The 25422-nt window shown below is 39.2% G+C and overlaps 1 protein-coding gene across 1 annotated transcript in view; it reads left to right on the top strand.

The window, feature by feature from the left end:
- Positions 1–25422, top strand: part of LOC140239657 (uncharacterized) — a 77137-nt gene that overhangs the window by 5973 nt on the left and 45742 nt on the right. The window contains 15 exon segments of the mRNA XM_072319487.1: positions 779–893; positions 4421–4505; positions 5114–5285; positions 6181–6527; positions 7042–7190; positions 7789–7945; positions 10437–10793; positions 12336–12460; positions 16790–17018; positions 17592–17954; positions 18557–18664; positions 19491–19609; positions 20060–20300; positions 22541–22736; positions 24261–24526. Coding sequence (XP_072175588.1) covers positions 779–893; positions 4421–4505; positions 5114–5285; positions 6181–6527; positions 7042–7190; positions 7789–7945; positions 10437–10793; positions 12336–12460; positions 16790–17018; positions 17592–17954; positions 18557–18664; positions 19491–19609; positions 20060–20300; positions 22541–22736; positions 24261–24526 — 3029 coding nt within the window.

Here is a 25422-nt window from a genome sequence, read left to right as displayed (position 1 = left end):
TTGGGTAAACTATTCATTTTTGCAAAAAAGTAAACATTCATAAAAATGTCAGTTACTGCTTTTTTCCGTGGGGGGGCAGAGATTGTCAGGAATGCTACAAAGAATATTATCACCAAAATTAGGATTCTAGGAGCTTTACTTTCTGATTTAGAGGAAAATGTTTGATTTTTATGCATATATTAGCATAATTAATTATTATGACGAAAATTTCCATTCCTTTTCGTATAGTTTGGTAGATTATGTACCAATTTTCGTGGCGATCGGGCAATCGACGGTCAAGATCTCGGGGGGGGGGGGGGAATATTTTTGCCTGTCATATGTTCCAATAGTTAATTCTTGATTCTGCAGAATTAAAAACGTGGGAAAATTTCCACTTTTACAGTACTGTATTCTTTGCAGTATGTGATGTAATATCATGTGGTTTGTATTCATTTTGTGTGTTAAGCTTCATAACCCGGATACAAAAGAAATGTTAATTATTTACCATGAATATGAAATTTTCAAAGAAGTTATTCAATAAACTCTCCCTCTCTATCCTTGACTAAGAAATCATAGAAATAAGTTGCATCTCATTGCTAATGCATTTTACATTTAGTGTTGGATTCAGGTGCAGAGTGTGCACATACAGTAGTTGTATGTGTGTGTCTTTTTGTGTTCATATCCGACATGTTGATCATAATGTATGTATGCATCCCTTTGCACACTGCCCCTCACTGAGCATTGAGGGCGCTTCTCTCTCATTCTCTCTCTCTCTCTCTCTCTATCTATCTCTGTACAGTGCTGGTAGTATCATCGTGAATTTCTACGTAATCCTCCTGGACGTTTCTGACCAGCTCAGCAATTCGGTCACTGATGGTGGCCAGACTCTGGACACATCTACCTACATTGCACAGGTATCCCTTTTTTGCTGCTTCCCCTTCTCCCACTGACCCATTCAATCCAAGGGTAATATAACTACAGAAATTATCATTTTGTCCTCATCGAATTGACAACTCTTTTATTGACTGCATATATTTATATGCTGGAAAGACATAAAATCAGAAAGAAAGTGAATTGTCTGTTTTGTATTTATTGAAAATGTGGGGGGGGGGGGTTTCTAGAAGAGGAAAAATGAAATCACCATGGGAAAGTTTGAAGTTTGTAATTACTTTTCCACTAACTTTTTAGAAGTGAATCTTTAAATTATGTCTTTTTTTTTTTTCTCCATTTGATACCATACAGGGTTGTAGTTTAGACAGTAGGTCCTCATGTTTATACTGGGTCAGGATTTCCCCTCCCCCATTTGTCAACACGTATGCTATTGTCCGAGAAATTTCATTAGATATTGCCTTGTATTGTGAGAAGGTAATTATAGTTGTTAGACTAGTTTTCGTATCAATGCAAAGAAATTGAATACATTGTACTTCCCTTTGCTAACATAGATAAAATGATTAATTACTGCAGTGCATCTTGTTGAGGATGTATTGATGAAAATGAAGTACATTGTAGAACTGACGGAGGTTAACCCCACACCACTGGAAGACTGTGTTGATGCCTTCTGCAGTATCTTATAACTTTCACTTTTGATTGCTGTCGCTTTATGTCTATCAAATTACAAAATGTTTGTTTAAAAAATAATATATACATATATATCCCCAAAATGTAGGTCCAGGCAGTAGCCATAAGCATCGTGGAAGAAGTTCTGAACCAAGCAACATCATCCAACTCCACCAGCGCTCTGGCCAGCATTGGAATCTCAACCGATACCATCATTGTCTTGTCAGGTAAAATGGGAAGAGGGAATCAAGATGAAAAATAGCAAAACAGCAGTTTTTCAGAAAAGAGAAAAACTGTTATTTTTTCTAGTTAGAATCAAGAGCTATTCCGCAGTTGTTTATTCCATTGAGAATGAGTCCCGAGTATACTCGGGCAGGTGTCAATGGAAAATGCGTGTTGTAGCAAAATCAAACCATCCTCAACAGGTTAATGTGACATACAGGGATACGCACATTAGTGCTGTGTTGTTGTACATAATATGTTTCTTGTAAATTGTATTATGTTAAACCGGTTTCTTCTGCAGTTATCTTAGAACCTTTAATGCCCCCAGACAAGATTCTTTTTACCTGTCGAGGAAGAACGGACAGGATAGTATTTTTCATCCGCCTGTGAGAATGTCGAGCGGTACTTTCCGTAGTTAACTGCATGTGCCATCGAACAATGAGAAGTATCAATCAGATAAGAGAGATTATGAACAGATGTGCAATGATGGGCCCGCAAACTCTTGTTAAACAATATAAGGGCACCCATATGGGGTCAGGGAAAGTCAAAATATAGTGAGCTCAGCCTCACTCACTTAAAGTAAGTGTTCATACAAATTTTATAGCAAATCAAGCACACTGCTACGTTGGAAGAGGTAAATTAGACAAAAAAAAACAAAAAAAACACACTCTTTAGTTACAGAAAAAGAATAGATATTGATAAAGGAAACTGTAATCTTTTATCAAAATCATTTTTCTGGTCTGCATAACACAAATAAGCATGAATTAAGCAAGGAATGCAGATGCTTCTGCCTACAATTTGGAAACCTGGTATACCAGGTTTCCGTAAGGAACAGGTTAAAAGTGGCCTAGAGATTCACTTTACTTGATTCTAAGTGTATATAGGACATACATGTACTATAAATTTTCAATGTGTATTGGAACCTTACAATTTAGTTACATGATTTCAAACTGAGTGACATAAGCCAATGTAAATTTGTATGTCTTTTACGTGACAGCCGAGGTGTTTGCGGAGGTTGTAACAGTGTTGCCAGATGCAGTTTCCAGCACCACCACAGCAGCCACAACCACAGCGGGTATGGATAGTCTGTTGCAGCATCTTCCCTCCATTCTCCATATCGTTGTTCCATATTGTTAGAATGATAGAATGCTTCAGCATTAATCTACTAGTCTTTCTGTACAAATCTTGTTTTTTTTTAATTTGAACACTTTATGTGCCATGATGGAAGCCCCCTGTGTGCCACATTATTCTGAGACACCATGCTTTGAGAAAACATAACAGCTATAATTCTGTTTGTCAAATCTGTAACTTTTATTGATTTCTGTTGAATTGGACATGCAGTAAGCGAAGTTGGAGAGGAAATGCCAAGCTTTGCTTTTATAGATGTAGCATGACAAATCTGTGATTGTTTTTCTTTCAAATGCCCAGTAGCTGCATTACTGTATAGGCATGACTTTTGCACACAAAACAGTGACAGAAACTTAGAATTTACACGCAAATCCAGTGGGGAACACGGCTTTCTAGTCAATCACCACATAAAATGTAAGCTATATGTGAGAGGAACGGAATCGCAAGAAACGCTTTCATTGCATTGTGGCATTTGGGGATTTATCGATCAGTTTGGGTGGGTTTGTGCTTTTGAGCAGAATATGTCAAGTTGGCACGCTGTCGACCGAGTCGATGGCATTCGAACATGGCACAAAAAGAGTTAACGAGCCTTTCTGGTTTCAGCAACTTCCGTGCTCCTCTCAATTTGATCCTCTGTCTTTCTGTTTAGCAATGTCTTCTGGCTTTCTAACCCTTTGTTCCAACACCCTCATGCTGTTATAGGATGCATTTGAGTGCTCTCCTATTTAAAAAAAAAAAAAAAAAAAAAAAAAAAATGAGCCGAACCGTACCATACCCACGCAAGAGGAGCACTTGAACGCTCCTAAAGTGTACCATACTGAAGCAAACTGAGCTAAAAGTGGACCACCTCCTGATATTCTTCAAAAGCATAATCCAGAACCATACCAAAATTTTGAATGTGAAGAATGCATGTAACATGCACATACTTCATAATGCAAAGAGTTCATTCTCTTTGTTTGGGACTCCTGTAAGTAGCTAAAGTGCACCAGGTGAATGACCCTAGGCGTCTACAAAATGTATGGCCTCCACGAAAAATAATTTGTGAGATGCGCTTTCTCCACAGAGCACTTGAACGCTCCTAATCTGGCATAGCATGCATGGCACGGTTCGCTTTGGTTTGCTTTTGAGTGCTAGAACATGGCCATAGTGCCATCAATTGCAAGTAAAGGAGCCAGGATGAATTTTGAAGTATGAGAGGTTTTTGAAATCTAGATCTGCAAATGAATGATTCATGAGTTTAAATAGTAGAAAGCCTGATGGGCACACCAATCCCTCATATTTGTTTGTTTGTTTGATTCTTTTTTTTTAAATATTTGTTTTCAACCACTTCAGAATTATGTTAGAGTAAGTTATGCATTTAAGATGTCATCAGTGCATTATACATTTATATTGCTTGTTTTGCTGTAATGTTTCTATACAGTGCATATGTGCTTTACATTTTCCCTAATCCTGGTGTGGGGCTATAAATAGAAGTTTTCTTAACATGAATTTTACCTCTCCCTGGATGTTTTAATATTGTTTATTGTTGCGACAGCCACCACACCAGAACCAACAACCACTGAGGCAACTACTACAGCTACAACTGATGCACCAGCTACGACGGCATCGCCTGTACTTGAGTTGGCAGGTTTGTGACTTGTGTGTTTCCACAAATTGCACCAACTTGCCACAATCCTTTGGAAATTGTTGTGATTTTCCATGTTAATGCAGTCCAGATCAAGTGCTTAATTTCAAAGTGTCTTGTATAATTATACTGAGATCTATATAGGCAATTCAAAATCTTTTTGGCTTTGATTATTGCGCCACTCTTAGGGGCTACAAATGATGCAGTTTTTGGTACCTTGTGGAACCAAAAGAGACAGCATACTAATGACAAACAAATGTCATTTGTTGAACAGAATAAAAGGCTCGTTTTTTATATTGTGTGATTCACTTTGCACAAACCAAACAGTGTCTATGAAATAAAATGAAGTATAAAGCAGACAGATGTTCAGAGCAGATGAAATAGATTTGAAAAAGTTTTGTAGATTGATGTAAACTGTGAAGAGTTATGGCATTTGTATCTCTTTAAATTGTAATATGTCTCCTTCTTTAAAACATGTTCCCAGGGTATTTCCTGTGATTGTATCGCCCAAGTGGAGAAATGTTCATGCCAATAAACTGTTGCATTGAATTTCTGTAATATGGGTTGCTAAATTAAACAGCATACATCATGTTATCATTCCAGATGAGGCGGTGCAGTGCGGTGTCCAAGCCTTCCAGTTTGGCGAGGGTGAGCTGGAGTATGAGGCAGGCCAGTGGCCGTGGGTGGCATCGCTGCAGTCTGCCAGGGGCCGCCACGTCTGCACAGCCACCCTCATCGCTGAGGATTGGGCCATCACGACAGCATCCTGCATGGCGTACGTGTCCCATAGTCCCTCAAAGTCAAAGCTCTTCTTGTTTTAACCTCTTTCACTTCAGTTCATTCTATAAAATGAGCATGTCCCAGGCTCTTTTTTTTTTTTTTTTTTTTTGAGCACATTACAACTAAACATCTGCATCATGCAAAGATGGTAGTTAACACAGTTGTGGCTTGAATGCAACCTGTCAGCTGTGTGGGATTTACCAGTCATTGCCAAAAATGACAACAAATATTTCAACTTGTTTACCATGTGCAGGCTTGTGCAAGTGCAACCTGTGTATGTGCAGTATTAAAAAAAAAAAAAAATCACTTCTAATATTTTTGATGAAAAGATCATTATCTAAAGTATGTTTTGTTTTGTTCTGTTTGTTTGTTTAATACTGTCCATATTTACACTTAGTATTTCAGTCAATTATATTATACATGCACGTATTGAAGGGAACTTACCTGACAAGGTGTTTTGGACTTTATTCAAGTTCTCCTTTTTTTTTTTGTGGTCATTTTTTACAGATATTTCTTAATGATTAATCATTTTCTGTGTTGAATTGTAAAACTCAGTGTTGTGGCATTGATTTATCAGAAAACAAGATGAATATATAAATTTAATTCAGTTGAATTGAATTGAATGGAATGGAATGGAATAGAATGGAATGGAATGGAATGGAATGGAATGGAATGGAATAGAATGGAATGGAATGGAATGGAATGGAATGGAATGGAATGGAATGGAATGGAATGGAATGGAATTGAATTGAATTGAATTGAATTGAATTGAATTGAATTGAATTGAATTGAATTGAATTGAATTGCATTGAATTGAATTGAATTAAATTGAATTGAACATGCATATTGAACATTGCATCTGTTTGACTTTTTGTACCTTCTCCCAATAGGATGACAGAGAACCACCCCATCGTGATAGTGGCAGGACCAGTAGAAGAAGGAAGTAACCACACCCAAAGCCGCAACCTCACAGAGGTGCACATGCTGCCCTCCTACCACCACGCCGGTTACCGCGACTCCCAAGACATCTGTCTCCTGCGCTTCAACGGCTCGATGGAATTCAATGAATTCGTCCAGCCGGCTTGCGTCGACCAGGGCGAGGCGAAGCTGAATATGTCCACCTGCTATTCGGTCAAGCGGGACCACGGTCACTGGGGCTACGCTTACTCCCTCAGGGCAAGGAGCAGGGCAAGGAGCGGAAAGGACCTGGACTTTCACGGCATCTTCAATGAAACAGGTGCGCTGTGTGGAGTAACTGTTTTACATTGTAATTTCTCCTATTCTGAGAGACCATTCTCACCCTATTATATAACTCATTATATATTTTTGAAACAATCAAATGAAACATCATTAGATCCAGTATTTAAAAATAAACCTTAACATACATGTAGGTCAGCCTATCAAATATGGTGATACTGGTAATCTTTTTTTTTAATTTTTTTATTTTTATGTGATTTCCCACAGTCTGTTTTGAGTCTTATTCAGGCATTATTTAAATCATGGATTCATTCACTCTTCAATTTTTCATGGTGCTACAGGTTGTATATTGTGCTTTTGCTAGCTTTGCATTGCATTTCATTACCATGGTATCAAATTGAGCTACAGACTGTACAGTGTATGTACGTTCACTTACATATATCTCAAATGCTTTTGATTTTTCCCAATCTTTTGATACATTTCCAGCACTATGAGATTGAAAAGGTTGATTATGCTCCACCTTGATAATCTCCTATTGTTTACTCCTTAACCAGATGAGTTCCCAGAGCCAGACTTCACACTCCTGAGCTATCCCTCCTATGTTCTGGACCCAGAGCTGTGCTATGACATCTCCTGGGGCCACTACTCAATGAACGGAGATGTGATCTGTGCCGCTAGCGAGGAAACGGAGGCTGGGTGCTTGGTATGATGTACTGTATAACATTGAACCTTGTTATCTTGTAAACGTAAACGTTACCATGTAACGTTAAAAGGATGTTAATCCAAGCATCAGGTCATTGCCTGTCATATTCTGTTTCCCATTGGCGTGTAATTCTGTATTTTCTGTGCTGTGCAACTACATTGTACATGCTGAAAACCTGCCAGTCTTGGCTGCAGGTTAATCTCCATTTTGATATGTATGACTGCGTTTTGTGAGTATTTCATCGCATTGCTTTGCAAGATTTACAACAGATGTTTTTAATATGTGAAATTTTGTACCTTTGTTGAACCCTTTTACCTTTCTCCTCATTTTCACTTTCTTCAAATTGCGGGCATGAACATATGTTTTGAGGCAGAAGGTGGTATTATAGTTATATTTTTTGTGATGCTGAATTGTAATGCAAGAACCAAGCGCAAGTTAATCAAGATAGAAAAGCTGTATGTATCATTTGTTAAATTGAGATCAAAATGCAGTAATGGGTTACTCACACACACACACACAATATGGGACCACTTTGAGAGTGTAGATGGTGGGCATCCCCTTGTTTTGATTGTGATGGTTGTGGTCTCTCCCAACCCAGGAGGACCCAGGCTCACCCCTGATGTGTCAGGACCTCGAGGGATACTGGCACCTAGTGGGTCTGTCTCGCCACAGAATGAGCTGTGAGAGTAACTACAGCATTGCAGCCTACGTTGAGGTGGCTAGCCACAGTGACATGGTCCAGGATCTTCTGTATGGTGAGGCCATTTTCAATTTCAATTTCAATTTCAATATTTCAATTCAATTTTACATTTTAATTTCAATTTTAGTTTCAATTTCTGTTTCAATTTAGTGTCCATCCAAATTCAAATTCAATTTCAACTCCAATGCCAATTCCAACTCTTACTCCAATTCCAATCTCTTCCCGCAAACATTTGTGTGAAGACAGTGATTTTTTTTTTAGGCTACCCTGTGCATGTAGGAAGGTGTGTGTGAATCACTTTATTTAAGAAATCTGCAGCAGGTTTATACATTGAATGTTGTGAGGGACCTAAATTAAGTACAGTTTGTTGAGCAAGGTCCCAAAGTATATAGCATACAATTGTATGACAGTATGAGAAAGTGATACATTGCAGAAATAGGGCTTGGGTGAGACAAAATGGGAATTCCAGTGATAAAGAAAAAAAAATACAATACCCATGTAATAGATGGGTGAGCAGTGACAGTTAGCATTATGCAGTGGCAAGTTATGTATGGCTACAAGTGATATTGCATGTAGTTGTAGTAACCCATTCTACACTGTCTGCAGCCTCTGTCAGAAGCTCTCATAATTCCACATGAATGATTCTTGCATCAAGCTGTTTTTATTACAACTGTTTCATAAACATCATTGGTGTAAAAGACAACATATGTGACCCTGCATCACAAAACTAACAAAAAGTCATGCACCCCAATTTTGCGTGAGCACTCAAAATAGGTGAAATTGGTGAACCTGGTTAATCTTCAGTTTTTTATATTTTCCTGAAGAGGAATTTTTCTTCTATGTAATTCTAAAGTTTTGAGTTATAAATGAATATGATATGGTGTTTATTAGCAGTTTGTAAAGGACTTCTTTCTTTCTTTCTTTCTTTTAGACTCTGATATCTTTTCAAAGGATGGTACTTCTGTATTGAAAGTTATTATCAGTCATGAGTAGTATGTGCCTAATGATAATCCCACCATTGTGATTATCACAGAGTTTTACATCCTGTCTTATGTCCCATTCATTGCACAGCACACGACTTGGTGAGATTAAGCGCTTGAACAGACCTGCTTCTAAGCCGCTTTTTCTCAGTAAACACTTTTCCAATGTGTGTACTTGCTTTCTATCATTTACTGGGAGACAGTTTAGAATGGTCAAGTTGTATTGAGTTATACAACAATTTTGATCTAAGAGTCTGCTCTCTTCGAATCTGCCTTAAAGGACAAGTTCACCTTAATTAACATAAGGATTGAGAGAATGTAGCAATATTAGTAGAACACATCATTGAAAGTTTGAGGAAAAAAAAAAAGTTATGAATTTTTGAAGTTTTTGTGCAGTCACTGCTGGATGAGAAGACTACTACAGTGTATGATGTCACATGCATACAACAATATAAGGAAAATATAAAGAGAATTTCACAAAATTTCATCTTTTGAAAAAAGTACACATTCCCTTGACTCGTTACTGACATATGTTATGGTTAATATTATTCCCATTGCCTTTAGAAAGAGGCAAGTTAAGTGCTCTTTTATTATGCGAAAAAAAAGTGAAAATATGTTGAATTTTCTTTACATTTTCTTTATACTGTTGTACTCATATGACATCACCAATCTTAGTAGTCTCCTTATCCAGCGGTTCCAACACAAAAGTTTTAAAAATTCATAACTTTTGCATCGATTGTCCAATTTTCCTCAAACTTTCACTGATGTGTTCTACTAATATTGCTGCATTCTCTCAATCCTTATGTTAATGAAGGTGAACTTGTCCTTTAACTAAAAATCCATGTATGCCAACCTCTTGTTGGTTTTGTTATTAAAGCAGGGTCACTTATTATTCAGTGTTTTTGAGTAGCAGCCATGATAAAAATCATTAGCCATTCATATCCAAGTGGAATTCAAAACCATCTCCTCCTGATTGCTAAACAGGTGTCAAATCCACTACATCCCCGCTTTTCAAATAGAATAGAAAAATATAAGATACTTGATCTTATTGGACCTCAAAAAAATTTGTAGAAACCAAAGTGGGTCTCTTGGTGAAAAATTTTGAAAAGCAAAGCACTATGTTACCAAGCTTCTTACCAACAGCCAGTGCTGGTCCTCGTACAAATAGCAGGGAGTATTCATTCATTTGATTAGATATGTGATACCCGCTGCTGTAAGGGAGCAGAACCATCACTAGCTGGCGAGCATACGTGTAAGCTGGGTAGTCTCGTGCCATTCTTAATACTAGTAGCAATCAGGAGATCATGGGTTCTAGTCCCCTGGAGTATGTATGGCCCATTATTTTTATGCTGGCTATTACTCATAATGCACTGAATAATCACTGTTTATTTATGTCGATAAAGTTGACAATTTATTTAATGTAGTTAGTTTTTTATTGTTACCACCAAAAATTATGGGAAAAATTAACAGAAGCCAAGCATGTCTGCATGAGCCCCTTGTTCAATTGGAATTGGTAATTGATGATTATTCATCTCATTCCATGTTTCTTTAATTCTGAATGTGCAGGCCACAACGAAACTATCTACCTTAGTGTGGGAGAGGAGCATGTTATCACATTTCCTAGCAACGGATCCAACTACGGAAATGACGTTTACCGGGAGTGGACCGCCGTGGCCCCCGAGGGTTACGTCATCCGCGTCCACTTCCAGCACTTCGAGTTGGAGTACGGCTACGACTTCCTGTACCTCGGCACGGGCCTTCAGCCCACACTGCTTGGGAGCAATCTCGTCGAGTTGACTGGTCTGGAGCCCCAGGCTGATCACGTGTCACCAGGCAATGAGGGATGGATGGCGTTCTACAGCGACTACTCCATCACGTACTCCGGGTTTACCGCCATCTTGACGGTGGAGGAACCTCAGGAAGGTGAGATCGATCTCCTGCAGGGATGAAGGAAACTTTACTATCTTGCACTGTGCAGAAATCATACTGTAAATTGTCGTTAGACCACATCCGAATGCCTATCACAACCAACCAAGAAGGCGGACTCTTTATGTACATATACAATCCACTTTGAAAGTATGAGTTGGGGAGGGCGCATACACCCCCATTTTTTTCATTTAATTTTATTTGTTATTAACAAAAAACAAAGAGGCGGCGCGCACTGAGTGTGCACGCCTCTGGATACGCCACTGATATATATCTGAAAACTGGATGAAACAAGCTACAGTACTCTTTCATTAAAACCATATCGGCGTAGGTGACTTCCATCATAACAAAGTCCTCAGTGTCTGTAGTTTTCTTTTGTTATATCAAAATTTCATAATAACCAAACGGCTATCTACAATGTAGATGATGATTTTAGGACCTGAATTTTTACTTTGTGTTTGTTGTGATGGGAGTGCACTGTAAGAAGCCTCTCTTTCACTCGATCTCCTCGATAGCTATACAGTATTGTGGCTCCAGATACTGGCATCTGTGTGAGTGTACAATACTTGTTTTTGTCGAGCCCACCGGAGGTGAGGGGAGACTAAGGGATCACCTGCGGCGTCTGTCCGTCCGTCGTCCGTCCCTCCGTCGTCTGTCTGTAAAGCTACAAAAACTTCAATAACTCTTTACTCTGGGCTTCAATTGCAATCAAACTTCGAGGGAAGAGGGGTCATACAAAGTTTCACATTTTACCGCATATGAAGGTCACCTCAAGGTCAAAGCTCACAGGCAGGGGTCAATGAACTTTTAGAGCCCAATGTTAAGTTTTCATGGCGCGTTTCTATTATGGGTCATAACTTTTGATCCATAGTTCCGTTTGTGACTAAACTTGGATGGTAGATGTCCTTTGGGGAGTGTATGATCACCACAAGGTCAAAGGTCACAAGCAGGGGTCAACAAACTTTTAGAGCCCAATGTTAAGTTTTTATGGCGCGTTTCTATTATGGGTCATAACTTTTGATCCATAACTCCATTTGTGACTAAACTTGGGTAGTAAATGTCCCATGGGGAGTGGATGGTCACCACAAGGTCAATGGTCACAAGCATGGGTCAACGAACTTTTAGAGCCCAATGTTAAGTTTTTATGGCGCGTTTCTATTATGGGTCATAACTTTTGATCCATAGGTGCGTTTGTGACCAAACTTGGATGGTAGATGTCCCTTGGTGAGGGGATGGTCACCACAAGGTCAAAGGTTACGGGCAGGGGTCAACAAACTTTAAGGGCCCAATGTTAAGTTTTTATGGCATGTTTCTTTTTTGCCATTGATTTTTACCCTTTTGTATCTCTTTTTATCTGTTATATCTCTTTTTTCTATCTGTTATATCTCTTTATTTTATCTGTTAAATCCCATTCGCGTACAGTTTTTTGTACGCAAATGGGCGAGACACATTATGGCACTTGCCTTGTTGTTGACCTCAAGCTACATGTACATTTTATATCTTGTGTGTGTTTCTGTGTCTATGTGTGTTTGTGTTTAGACTATGGAGACTTCATTTTCCTGCATAGTGGTGAAACAGCGTACATCTTTACACCGAGTTTCCAAAACGGCTACCCAAACAACTACACACAGACTTGGATTGTGGTAGCTCCAGAGGGCTTACAGGTGAGAACACACCACTGTCTTAAGCCCTGGGGGCATTTCATGAAGCAGTTTGGTTGGATATTTTCTGACAAACTGTTACAAGCTACTGAAATCCTTGTATCTGATTGGCTGAGAGTAAATTTGTTTGAAAACTTTGTTGGACAAAAGCTTCATAAAATGCCCCCTGGACTCGTAAAGGACAAATTTACATTCATGTACACTTGGATTGAGTCAATGCGGCAACCTTAGTATAACACATCAGTGAAAGTTTGAGGAAAATTGGACAATCCATAAAGTTTCTGTGCAGTCACTGCTGGATGAGAAGACTACTGCAGTTTGTGATGTCACGTGCATATAACGATAATATAAAAAAATATAAAGAATATTCGACATACTTTAACTTCCTTACATAATAAATGAGCATCTGACTAGATTCTTTCAGAAAGCAGGGGGAATACTTTGTAATGTTACTCTTACCACATGTCAGGAACAAGCCAAGGGAATGTGCACTTTTCAACAACAAAAACAGGAATTTTCTTAAATCTCTATAATGTTTCATGTCATTTTTCTTTTGTCTCCTGCATCTTTTGACACCAAATTTGCGACCCTCGGGCATGCAGTTCCAAAGTTACACATAAATATGAACATGCACGGCAGACCAAAAATTGTTATAAAATAGGAATTCATGTGCAATTTCAATGTAAATTATTGTTTCAGTCAAATTTCATAAAAGCATGACATCATTTTTGCTTTATTGATAGTAAAAAGAATTGTTTTGTAGTGATGATTAAGCTCAGGTCTCCAATTCCTACCAAGAATGGGAGGTAGATCATAATCGGAATGTATTAAAAGTAACAGCATCCTAGCCAACTCAGTGGTCCATGTCCCTGAATATTGTAGAATGCCCACTCTGAAAGCTTCTTTGTAGCTTTACAGTTTGCCTTGCATTGCTTCCTGATGCAAGGATTAAGTGATAATCCATATGTCTTCTGTTAAAGCATCAGTGCCTTTCGATACCACAACATTTCCCATGCAGTGATTGTCTTCACTTCAGTGCACCCATTAAGTCTCTATAACAGCCAGCTACCTTGAAGTATTTGGAGCTCACGAGCCATTGTTGCCATAGGCCTACAGTGGAGTGTCAGGAAAACATATTTGGCAAGATCTCATGTTAACAAAAAGTTTTATTGTATGAAAGGCATTTAAAAAAAAAAAGAAAGGTAAAATTGCAGAGAAAATGATTTCACTTCAGAAGAGACTGTCGCTAATCACACGATGGGATTCTGGGGTGAAAGTATTTGTGACCGGCGACAATGGTTTCAGGCAAAAGTCAGAAATTTTGAAAATTTGTTTTTTCACTGAATCACATTGCCCATTTCCTAAGCTTTGCATTGATATAAAACACTTGTATTCTCCGGCACCATAAGTGGGCATAGAAAGAGAAATAAAATGCACTTTTTAAGATGTTAGCCTGACAAAATTGCGAGAAAACAGGTTTTGAAGATTCACCTCTTTCTCAACACAATGTCGGAGTGGCGATGCGAAGGGAGAATCACCCATCCGTACGATGGTGCCAATCGATGTTAAGCTCCGCCTCTAGCAACCACATCGCCTTCTAATTGGCTCACTGAGAGAGTCAAATTTCCCGGGCACCTTCCTCGGAGCTCAGCGTATGGAGCCGAAAAACAATGCGTTTCGCTCGGGTTTGTTTACCAGTACGTCTTTCAAGATGGCGAATACGATAATTGCACGTACAGCTGTGTGGTGTACATTGATTGGTGCACGCATTAAGCAATGGCATCCACACACCATGACCGTGTGCATGTAACAGGAGCGGTGGCGAATCCACACATTTACAAATCGCGTTTTCATTGTTGTTGATTTGTCTATATCTTTGGCGACCCTTTTGAAGGCAGAAAATTGCCATGCAGTGCTGGCAAGGGTCACGCTTCCTGTTTGTTTTGCTTTTACAAGACAGGCATATGTTGCTTTGTTCGGTGGTGCTAATCAAGTTAAAACAAAGAAACAAACAAACACGACTCGTTAGTTTGGTGCGATCTTGACGTGTAGTATTTGAATATAATTAGTCGCATGTGACCGCTCCTTTCCTCTCATCTCCCTTCCATTGAGTCAGTCTGCTGTCATAATTTTTACTACATGTACAAGTAGACAAATTTGAGAATATCTAGTTTTTTTTTCACACGGTTATGTCATGCGACATGATTTTTGTTTCACTTCCGTTGTCGAACATTGCGGTAGAATAGTTTGGATAGAACGCCAAACGAAGAGCACGCACTACAGAGCGAGCGTATATAAACCACTATAGCAAGAACAATGGAGCATGTAATCGTGCACACGTGGACAAAGCATTCCCCAAACGCTGCAACTGGTGTCTGCAAAAGCCGAATTATGTAAATGTATGCGACGCACCAGCCAATCGCATGCGAGACCCTGCGCCGTAGCAACGCTTGGGATATTGGCGCGGCGTTCGAAGAAAGCTCGAAACTGACGAGTGCGATCTAACATAGGGTGCTTAAAATTCCATTTTCAATAGGAAAAACTTAGTCTTATGCTATGAAATGTAGTGTAGATGTAGAAAACATATCAAAGATTCGATTTCTGCAAAAAACCTAAATCGACAAAAATAATGGTCAAAATCTTTGTACCCCGCCTAGGAGGGAATTTGCTCTTGCGACTTTTGCCTGAAACCGTTGTCGCAGGTCACATTTGTTGCCATAAAAGATTAGTCTAGCTGAGTTCATACAGTGTGTAAAGGTTCATATGTCATTGACTTGTTGCCCACATTCCTTTTCTGTTTAAATTTTACAGTTACAGTTCTTTATAGGACAAAGACCCAGTATCAAGTGCTTTCATCAATAAAAGTTATTTTTTCAGACAGTTCTATGTGATGAGTATGCTGCATACCTAGATGCCCTTTTGATAGAGAACTCTTTTTTTGAAGAGATGTTTCAGTTCCAGCTTGTGTTGGATTTTAACCCTAACTTACCTGGGCTATAATTTAGCGAGCTTGAATTCCTGGGGGGGGGGGGGGGGCATTATGGCCCCCCTTCAGATCTCAGCCGTTGATAGCGCGATCGCTGCAAAATTTTGCATTAACATAAAGCCGGATGTACAATTGTAATCTACAAGACTGTTAAGTTAAATTGTCAAAAAAATTGCATTTTCTATTTTAAATCAATTAATTATGCAAATATATGTGAAAACATTTGTGCGTAAAAAAATTTCAGTATCAAAATTAATTTCTTATGTTTTTTATTGTTTTATCAATTCTTTATGTATTTCTTTGTTTTTTTGAACTTTTGTTTTTGTTGTTTTTTCAGCAGAATTTGTCACACACATTTTTTGAAGCATAAATACATGTGTACTAAAATGAATTGATTTCAGCCATTGAAATTAAGAATATGAATCTTTATATGAAGTAATTGAAAAAACACAATTTGTATTGACTTTGTACACAAAATCACGCAATTTTGGGGTTGACAAAGTTTTTTGAAGGGGCGTGGCTTCTTAACGGTATGCCCGGGCGCGACAAATTTGGTCTCAAAAGTTGCGCGAGACTTGAAATTAAAAAGTCAGCGAACGGTGCGGTCAAAAAATTTTGCGCGCCAGAATGGTCGCGGAATTCATCGAGGGGGGGGGGGGGCATTATGCCCCCCAGGTAAGTTAGGGTTAATTGTTCCTCGTCAAAGGATTTGTTTTGGGAATCTTCAGTGGCGATTGTTGCATTTTTTCTATTCTCAATTGATGGTGGATGATACAGTTCACCATACGAATTCATCATACAATTCACACATCCTGTCCTCTAGAAGAGTATCGAATTGAGTGTTAACTCTATGTGTGCCTCAGTGTAAAACCTCCTGTGTGCTGTGATATTCTGAGACCTCAATAATGCGTGAGGGCTTTTGGAAAACATTCTGTTTGTTAAAGCCATAATTATGTTATTATGTTATGTTAGTTACATCCTATCTTGGTTAAGCTTATGCTGATGATAAATGGTCTCCTGCATTTCTATTACACTTAATAGATTTGTTTATTTTGTCTTTTGAACAACAAGTCTGTGAAATAATAGTTTCATTATAAGTGTAAAAGACACCTACTCACAGTCATTTTGTACTACATGTATTAAGAAAAAGAATGATGTATACTTATTTCAACCATTGAGTTAAAACTTGTTTATATGTAGTTTACTGTTCAAATATGACTCAATAACCGTTCAATCGGCTGATCATTTTATACTCTTGTATGAAAAAGGAATGCAGAAATCAAATAAAATCAACAACAACAACAACAAATGCTCTGTTTTTTGTTAATTGCCACCCTCGTTGACAGATCTGGGCCAACTTCCACTACTTCTCCCTCGAAGAAGAGTACGACTTCCTGTACGTCTTCCAAGCGTCCGACCTGAACTCCACCCACGAGTACGTGACATCGTACACCGGTACACTCGGGGAGGAGCATCTCATCTCCGACTACAGCATCCTCATCTTCCAGTTCTACTCGGACTACAGCATCCAGTATCCGGGATTCTACATCGAGGTTTCGGCCGGAGACTACGATGGTACGTATGTTGTACTTCTCACTGCAGCTTTTAAGCTTTATGTTTGATTCATACCATTTTAACTCAGAATTTGATCATTGTCATGTTTGTTTGTTTTTTGTTTGTTTGTTTGTTTGTTTGCAAGACCTCTTGTGTCTGATTATGTGTATATTGGGACTCTAGGGCAATCACCTTCTTGACAATTACCCCAATCCTTCCCCTGATTGTAACCCTAATCCTAACCCTAACCTAAACTTTAACCCTAAACCTAACCCTAATCTTTACTCTAACCCTACCACAAACAGATATTCAACTGGGACTACTAATTGTCCTGATATGGTGTACCTTGTTATATATTGTGTATTTGTATTTCTGTATTTTGTATTGTCTATCTTCTTGTATTTTTGTACTTTTTGTTGGATGTTGGATGGAAAAGAAATGAAACTGAACTGAACTGATCTGAACCGAACTGAAATTGAAATCTGTGTCAGCAGTGGCCTTTTCTATATTACATACTTTACAGATCTTCACCATACATTTTACAAGCAATGTTGTTAGTCATGATTGCCTTCCACTCCGTGTTTTCCACTCTAGGCTTCGACCCCGTGTGTGGTGACACCGAATACACCCTCCTCCCGGGGAAGACGGTCACGATCACGTCGCCAAACTTCCCCGAGGAGTACCCGGCCGACCTCCACTGTGAGTACACCATCCGCTCCCCCGACGACAGCGTCATCGTCGCCCACATCGAGGTGCTCGACATCGAACCGAACTACGACTTTGTCTACTTTGGCAATGGAGACGTCCCGGGGGAAGAGTTGGTGGCCCGGCTCACTGGCGATCAGTCCTCAACGCCGGTCTTCTCTACCGACAACGCCATGTGGATGACGTTCACATCGGACTACATAGTGCAGTATACCGGATTCAGCATCACTTTTGAAATGTTTGGCTTTGCAGGTGAATTTTACTTTGTTGAAATCAAAAACAATTACATGAGCCTGTGGGACATAGCCCATTAAGTCCTGTAGTATCAGATATTCTTATGGTACTTTGTGTGGTAACATCTGATGCCACAGGGCACACTGCATTACCACACAGATACCACAGCCGTGTACTACACAAGCCTGTGGTACAGGTACATTGTGTGGTACTGACAAGCACCACAGGGAATACCACAGGACTTTTTTGTTAGGGAAGCAATTAGAGCAGTGGTATCACATTCTCTATAAAAGGAAGAACATATCATGATAGATCCCTTGATATCAAAGTATTAAAATTGAGACCTGAAAAATTTTGGTGGATTCAAATGTGTTGACCTTCATAAACACTTTGTCATAAGGTTTTTAAAGCAGTGAAGTACATTGTATAGAACTGTGACTACAACTGTAGATCCCAATTTGGAAGTATTGTATCATAATCTCATAGAATTTACAACCTGTTTCAATTTAAATGCCTCCCTGTAAAAGTTTTTGTTGTATACAAGTTGTGCAAACCATTTGTGAATCTCCCTAAACTTGTAACTATCTGCATTTCAAAACCCTCTACCCCCAACTTTCCAGAATGTGAGGAAGGTGAATTCAAGTGCAGCAACGGTCTGTGCAAGCCTGCCGATGTTCGTTGTGATGGTTTCAATGACTGCTATGACTTTTCAGACGAGGAGTACTGCCGTGAGTTTCATATCTTTTGTACTTTTATCTGTGATGACTCAGGAATGTAGCATTTAAGTTGTTGAGGACAAGTCCCGAGTATACTCAGGCAAGCATCTATGGGAAATACATGTTTTAGTAAAATCAAACTGTCCTCAATGGGATAAAGATCCATACACCTTGCACCAGATAATTGATTTGCGTGCTTCTAGAACCAACAGCCATACTATGTAACTGTGTTTTATCTGTCCAAACTGTTTCCTGTATCATTTTAATACTTTTTTGTGTGTGAATACATATGATAAAGCAATCCTTGTGTGTGAATACATATGATAAAGCAATCCTTGTGTGTTTTATGGCAGCATTCAGTGTATTTGTCATTCTGTATTTCTACAGTTTATTTTCATTGTCTATGACATCACATTATTGCTCATGCTAGATAGACTCTAATGTTTCAAAAGCAAAAAGAAAATTCTTTGTGTGGGTAAAAAAACTAAAAGATTAAAACAAAAAGAAATAAGACATCAGCTAAACTGATTCAACAATACCAAAGTTATTTCATAGTGAGCATGAGATATGTATTTCTGCGTGGTGAAACATCATTTGCAGGGCAACTCATGTAATTCTATACAATATTATGTATACTGAATAGCTGGAGTTGTAAGAGCATCCATCCTGGGAAAAGACGAAACTGTGTTGTGCTTATCAAAATGAGCAAAAAAAAAAAAATAATAATAAATAAATAAATATAAAGAAGAGAAATACTGTTGTAACATTTGTTTGTTTGTTTGTGTGTGTGTGTGTATCTGTTAATTTGTTTTGATGTCCATTGTTTTGGTTCACTCAGCCCCCTGTGAGCCTGTACCAATGCCGTACTGCCAGGTCTTCCTGCCCTACAACACCACCTACTTCCCCCACCGCTTTGCTGAGAGCAGGGAGGATGCAGCGACAAGCTTCTTGGAGAAGGTGGGTTAGCCAAGGCAGTGAGAATTTCAAAGGTCACTTTGGTGAGAAGAGAAAAAAAAAAGAGAAAGAAAATTACATTGCTGGTAGTAGATGCTGGGAAAAGAATAAAAAAGTGCAGAGTGGTTCTAGATAGCCATGGTCATATCTTTGAGCCTAGTAGGTGTATGTGGTCATAAATGGGCTGTTTAGCTACGATAGCATCTAGCACTTCTTTACTACTAAAACATTTTCTTCTAGCGCATCTTTTCGTATCTTTCCATGAAATTTCAATTTATGGTTATGATAAGTTTCTTCTGATGATACTAAAAGTTCTTTCAGATTACAGTCAAACATTTCTGATAATCTGTGTGAAATTAAATTTCTATGGGTATTGAGCATGGAGTATGATTCATCGCACCCGAGATGGTCTTTCAGTGCAATCATCTTCAAGTTCAATTTGCTCCTTGGTAGGCTGTGACCATTGCTAGCTGCCACGAGGACCTCCTGGACTACGCCTGCATGGTGCTGTACCCGGAGTGCCCGCATCACGGCCCCACCCGACGGCCCTGCGCCTCGCAGTGTCTGGAGATCGCCGAGGCCTGCGCCATCGAGTACGCCCTGACGTTCGACAACGAGACGTGGCCGATCGACTGCCACAAGCTCTACGACGACCGCGGGAAGCAGGGCGACTTCTGCACCGGTGGGGAGGGAGGTGGGTAAATTGTCTTTATAGTGATGTGTTATATTTTTTGTGATTTTTCTGTTAAAGAGAAACATCATGATAATGCTAATTGCAGCCATGATCTTTCCTCTTTTGGATGCCAGGGGTTCAGGTCTCTGCTTATTTTGAGATACTGTATATGCTGAATATTTCACGAGGTTTTTATTTTCTCAAATTTTGCAAGTCAGATGCTATTTGCGAAAGTAAAGACCCACGAAAATAATGACTCTAATCCAGATATGAATGTGACGCACACGTTTACATTTCTGTGCTCAGTATAGGACTCCACGATTGCGAATTTAACCACTTGCAAAATCATTGGAAAGTCCCAATTCGCAAAAATTTAGACTCGCTAAATATATGCCGTATACAGTAGCTGCTCAAGGCGCCATGCAGCATGCAGGAAGCTGATGAAGTAAACAGTTGAAGGCTTCTTTATCGTGTAGGAAATTTGACGATTTTCAGCGAGGTGTATAGGTGGAAGTGAGCTGCTTGGCAGAGGTTTGCACTCTCTGAGTGCTTTGATAAATATAAATAGTAAATAAATATCACACAATTACAAGTTACAATTACAGCACACATACCGGATAGACACAACCTTTATTGGTTCTTCAGTCATCCACTAAGCTGTAAGAATGCATCACTGAAATTATCCTATAAACTGCTGTCAAGTTTAACCCTATTTTAACTGGGCTATTTGAGACCAAGTTTTTACTGGGGGTCAATTTGACCCCTCCCCCCCCCCTTCAGATCTCGACCGCCGATCGTGCAATCGCCGCGAAATTTTGCCTAAAGGTAGAGCCGGATGTCAACTACAAGATTATATGGTCATACAATGGAAAAATATTGACTTTCTATTTTTAATGAATTAATTATGCAAATTTACGCATGAAATCATATTTTCACCTATAACTCCATCAAAAAGACTGAAGGATTGCTAAATTTTTGTGTCACAGTTCCTCAAGACACGTCAAACAGTTTTCTTGTAAAAAAATAGCGCAATCAAAATCAGTTTCTTTTGTTTTTATTGTTTTGTTAATTTCTTATGTATTCTATTGTTTTTCGATCTTTTGTTTTCTATTTTTGTTTGCCAAAATTTGTTGCAGGCACTCTTTCAAGCTTATCTACACTAAAATTGATTAATTTCACTGTTTAAAAGTTGAAATAATCTAATTTATATCAATTAAACAAAAAAAACACACAATTTGCGTTGGATTTGCACACAAAATCATGAATTTGAGCTGTTTTTGGGTTGGCATGCATATGCAAAACATTGCGTAACTTCAGAATGGTGTACCCGGACGTCGCAAATCTGGTCTCAAAATATGCGCGAGACTTCAATGAAAAAAGTCATGAAACGATGCGGCAAAATCTTTGCGCGTTGCGGAATCGTGGCGCGAAATGTCGAGGGGGGAGTCAATTTGACCCCCCCCCAGTGAAAATAGGGTTAAATTAACTGAATCTTGCAAATCTAGCAGAATTACCACAGATATCTGGAAAGTAGTCGTGGATAAAAAGAAATTATCTCTTCTTCCTTATCCCTATAAGGGAGTTCATGGTTAGTGCATGTCTCATTTGACCCCTTCACCACAGACTTTGAAATAACATGGACATGTGTTGTGATCAAGAATTCCTTCTTGAAGCATGTCATCTTGTATCATCAGTGTTGAGAAAATGCAAGGAGAGATTTTGCTAAACAGTGTTGATGAATGACTCACACCTGTACGTTCTAATTTAGTCTGAAACACATACATTGTACTGACATAATTCAGATTCTCATAGTTGCTCGAGACTTCTTTACATTTTAAAGTCAGTGGCAAATGCAAAGACATTCTCATTTGACCTTTGTTCTGCACATGCGCAATTCAGAACTGGAACTCCCTTATTGTGTCATCGTGGCCTTTTGTCAGACTAAGCATGTTGTGCCTATCATACTCACCTGACTATCTCACGATTAGATCAAGTTTTAATAGAAGGATTATATGAATGGTGATTTAAAAAAAAAAAAAAATCAAGAGCTACAGCTCAGAAACTGTAAGCGCATAAAGGAATAATCCAGTAGTACAGTAGATAATATCTCACAGGATTTACTCAGAAGAGGTTGCACAACTGAATACACATGTGGGACTAAGGAAAACTTTTGGAAATTTTGAGATCATTCATTTTATCATAATTATGACACCTGAGCTTGTTTGATTTTTTTTTTTTTTGTTGTTGCTGTGTGCCTGCAGATGTACTGGATACCATGGTCTGCGGGACACGGCCAGCATATGAACCGGACCAAATCATGTCGCGCATCGTAGGCGGGTTCAATGCCCGGCTCGGGGAGTTCCCCTGGTCAGTGTCACTTCAGGACAACTACAGCGGTCACTTCTGTGGAGGGACTCTCATTGCCCAGCGCTGGGTTCTGACCGCAGCCCACTGTGTGTAAGTCTCATGGACCTTTAATCAATCCTCGAGAAATTTTCCACCCGGCCGACTTCTGGACTAGCTTTCAACACAAGAGAGGGAGTTGTGGTCAACAGAATTTTTTCAAAATATCCTAGAGTTATGATCATCTCCTCATTATTGATTAATAAGTATTAATTAATTAAATTCATTGTGTTCAAAAAATGTTTCCAAAAAGAAAGACCGTTTGCAGCTCCCAAACACCATGTCCTTTAAAAAAAAAAAAAAAAGGTCAATACATTTAGGAATAGTGTATAGTGCAAAAGGAAGAGTCATAGCTATTAGTTAAGAAGAATCTATCGGTTTAAGCTGATTTAAGTTTTAAAATCAAAAGGCAAGTCAATAAGACTTGTATGACGACATGACTCTTTCTAATGAAATCAGATAAGGGCCCTGTTTTATGAAGAGTTATAATTGACATATATGGTAGTTGATTTCTATATGATAAGTGTATACCAGCCTGTGTAGCAAAGAAATTTGTAATTGATTATATCTTCTGAAAACATGGGGCCCATTCTTCATTGCTGACAATGTATACCAGTATATCCATGTAAACCAAATGTTCATTGACATTGCTGATGGTGAGGTTCCACATTAGAGGTGAGACACACACACATACACACACACACTTATTCACCTGACATGCAGTTGTAAACCTAGGATGTATATCAATTTTGGGTAAATGCGAGGAAAAATATAATATTTTCTGCACTAGTCTGAAGAGAGAGCTCTGAGAGAATGGCCCATAGTTGTATGAAGCCATTTGTGACCCTGCATCACAAAACCAACAAAAGTCGCCAGACATGGATTTTTTAGTTAAGGGCAGATTTTGAAAGAGTCGACTCTTAAGCTTTACAATGATGTGCATAGCTCAATTGAAATGAACTCTCCTAACCTATCTAGATATTGGAAAGAAAGCACACACTCTAGAAAAGTGTGAACCAAGAAAAGAGGCTCTGAAGTACAGGGTCTATCTGTCTATTCAAGCGCTTAATCTTTACCAAACCGTGCTAGCTGTGCGATGAATAGGACAAAAACAGGACGTAAACCACTGGAGCAACAGCAATGAAGGAATTATAAGATTAAGTTGAAATTAAGCATGCTCTTTCAACACATTTTGTCCATGATTAATGCCAACTTTCAAAGCACTAGCATTATCCCTGCAAAAGTTATCAGACTTGGAAGTGATAAGTATGCAAAGGATAATCAAGAAATGAAAAAAGGGGCTTCTAAGACATACCTGATCTTACTACTTTACAAAAAGGGGTTGTAGAAAAACTGCTGAAAATGCACTTTTCCATTCATTTTATGATCCCAAACTTAAGAATAATGTAGAAGAAGGTTAGCTTTTTCAGAAAATATGAAAAACTTAATATCGACTATGTTGACCCATTTCACCTTTTTTGAGTCCTCACTTAAAATCAAGGGGTGCGACTTTTTGTTCATTTTGTGGTGCACGGTCACATTTATCCTCTCTATCTGTTACTCCACCAATCATTCTAGAGATAACATAGACAACCTGGTCTTGGGTGACATCTACCTCTCTACTCACTCCGACTACCACCTGGAGGTCCAGCCCCACCACATCCACGTCTACCCGCACTACGACCCCGACAACTCCTACGACGGGGATGTCGCCCTCATCGAGCTCCTGGAGGACGTGGAGTTCAACGACTACGTCCGGCCGGCGTGTCTGGCCACGTCGGACGAGGAGACGTCGACGTATTCGCGCTGCATCGTTTCCGGCTGGGGCGTCACGCAAGAAGGAGGTAGAGATCAACGTTCACACAATACGTACCAAGTTTTGTGACATGCCGAACTTTTTCCGCATTGTTTTATCAATCTCTCTCCCTCTTCAGTTTTCCTGGTTTTTCTCCTTTTTGTCTCGCCCACCGGAGGTGAAGGCGAGACTAAGGGACCCAAATGGCGTCCCTCCGTCGTCCGTCACAAATGTTAAAGTTTACTTGCAAGACTCTCTTATGATGCATAACTTGGCAACTGTTATAGCAATGGCAGCCACACTTGGGTGATAGAAGCACTAGGGGTATCTTCATGTTATGGTGTTGTCGGAGGTCATGTGATGATGTCAAAGGTCATTTGAGGTCACTTTTCTATGTGATAAGTTTACCTGCAAGACTCTCTTTTGACAAATAACTTCACATAAGTTGCTTGGATTACAACCTAACTTGGGTCATAGATGCACTGGGGGTACCTTCATGTTATGGTGCCGTTGGAGGTCACAGGATAAGGTCAAAGGTCATTTGAGGTCATACGTTAAAGTTTACTTGCAAGACTCTCTTATCACACGTAACTCGACACATGTTGCTACAATGGCAATCAAACTTGGGTGATGGATGCACTGGGGGTACCTTCATGTTATGGTGCCATAGGAGGTCACATGGTAAGGTCAGAGGTTATTTCAGGTCAATGTTAAAGTTTACCTGCAAGACTCCCCTATGATAGATAAATTTGCAACCATCGTTCATTTTTCAACCAAACTTGGGTTGTAGATGCACTTGGGGGACCTGCATATTATGTTGCCATCAGGGGTGACATGTTAAGGTCAAAGGTCATTTGAGGTCATATATTAAAGCTTAGCTGCAAGAGTCTAAGACAAATAACTTTGCAACCATTGCTCCCTTTTCAACCAAACTTGGATCATAGA

This window comes from Diadema setosum, chromosome 16 (assembly GCF_964275005.1).
Source record: "Diadema setosum chromosome 16, eeDiaSeto1, whole genome shotgun sequence".
NCBI lineage: Eukaryota > Metazoa > Echinodermata > Echinoidea > Diadematoida > Diadematidae > Diadema > Diadema setosum.
The sequence above is the reverse complement of the archived record's forward strand: the minus strand, read 5'-3'. Positions and strand labels throughout refer to the sequence as shown.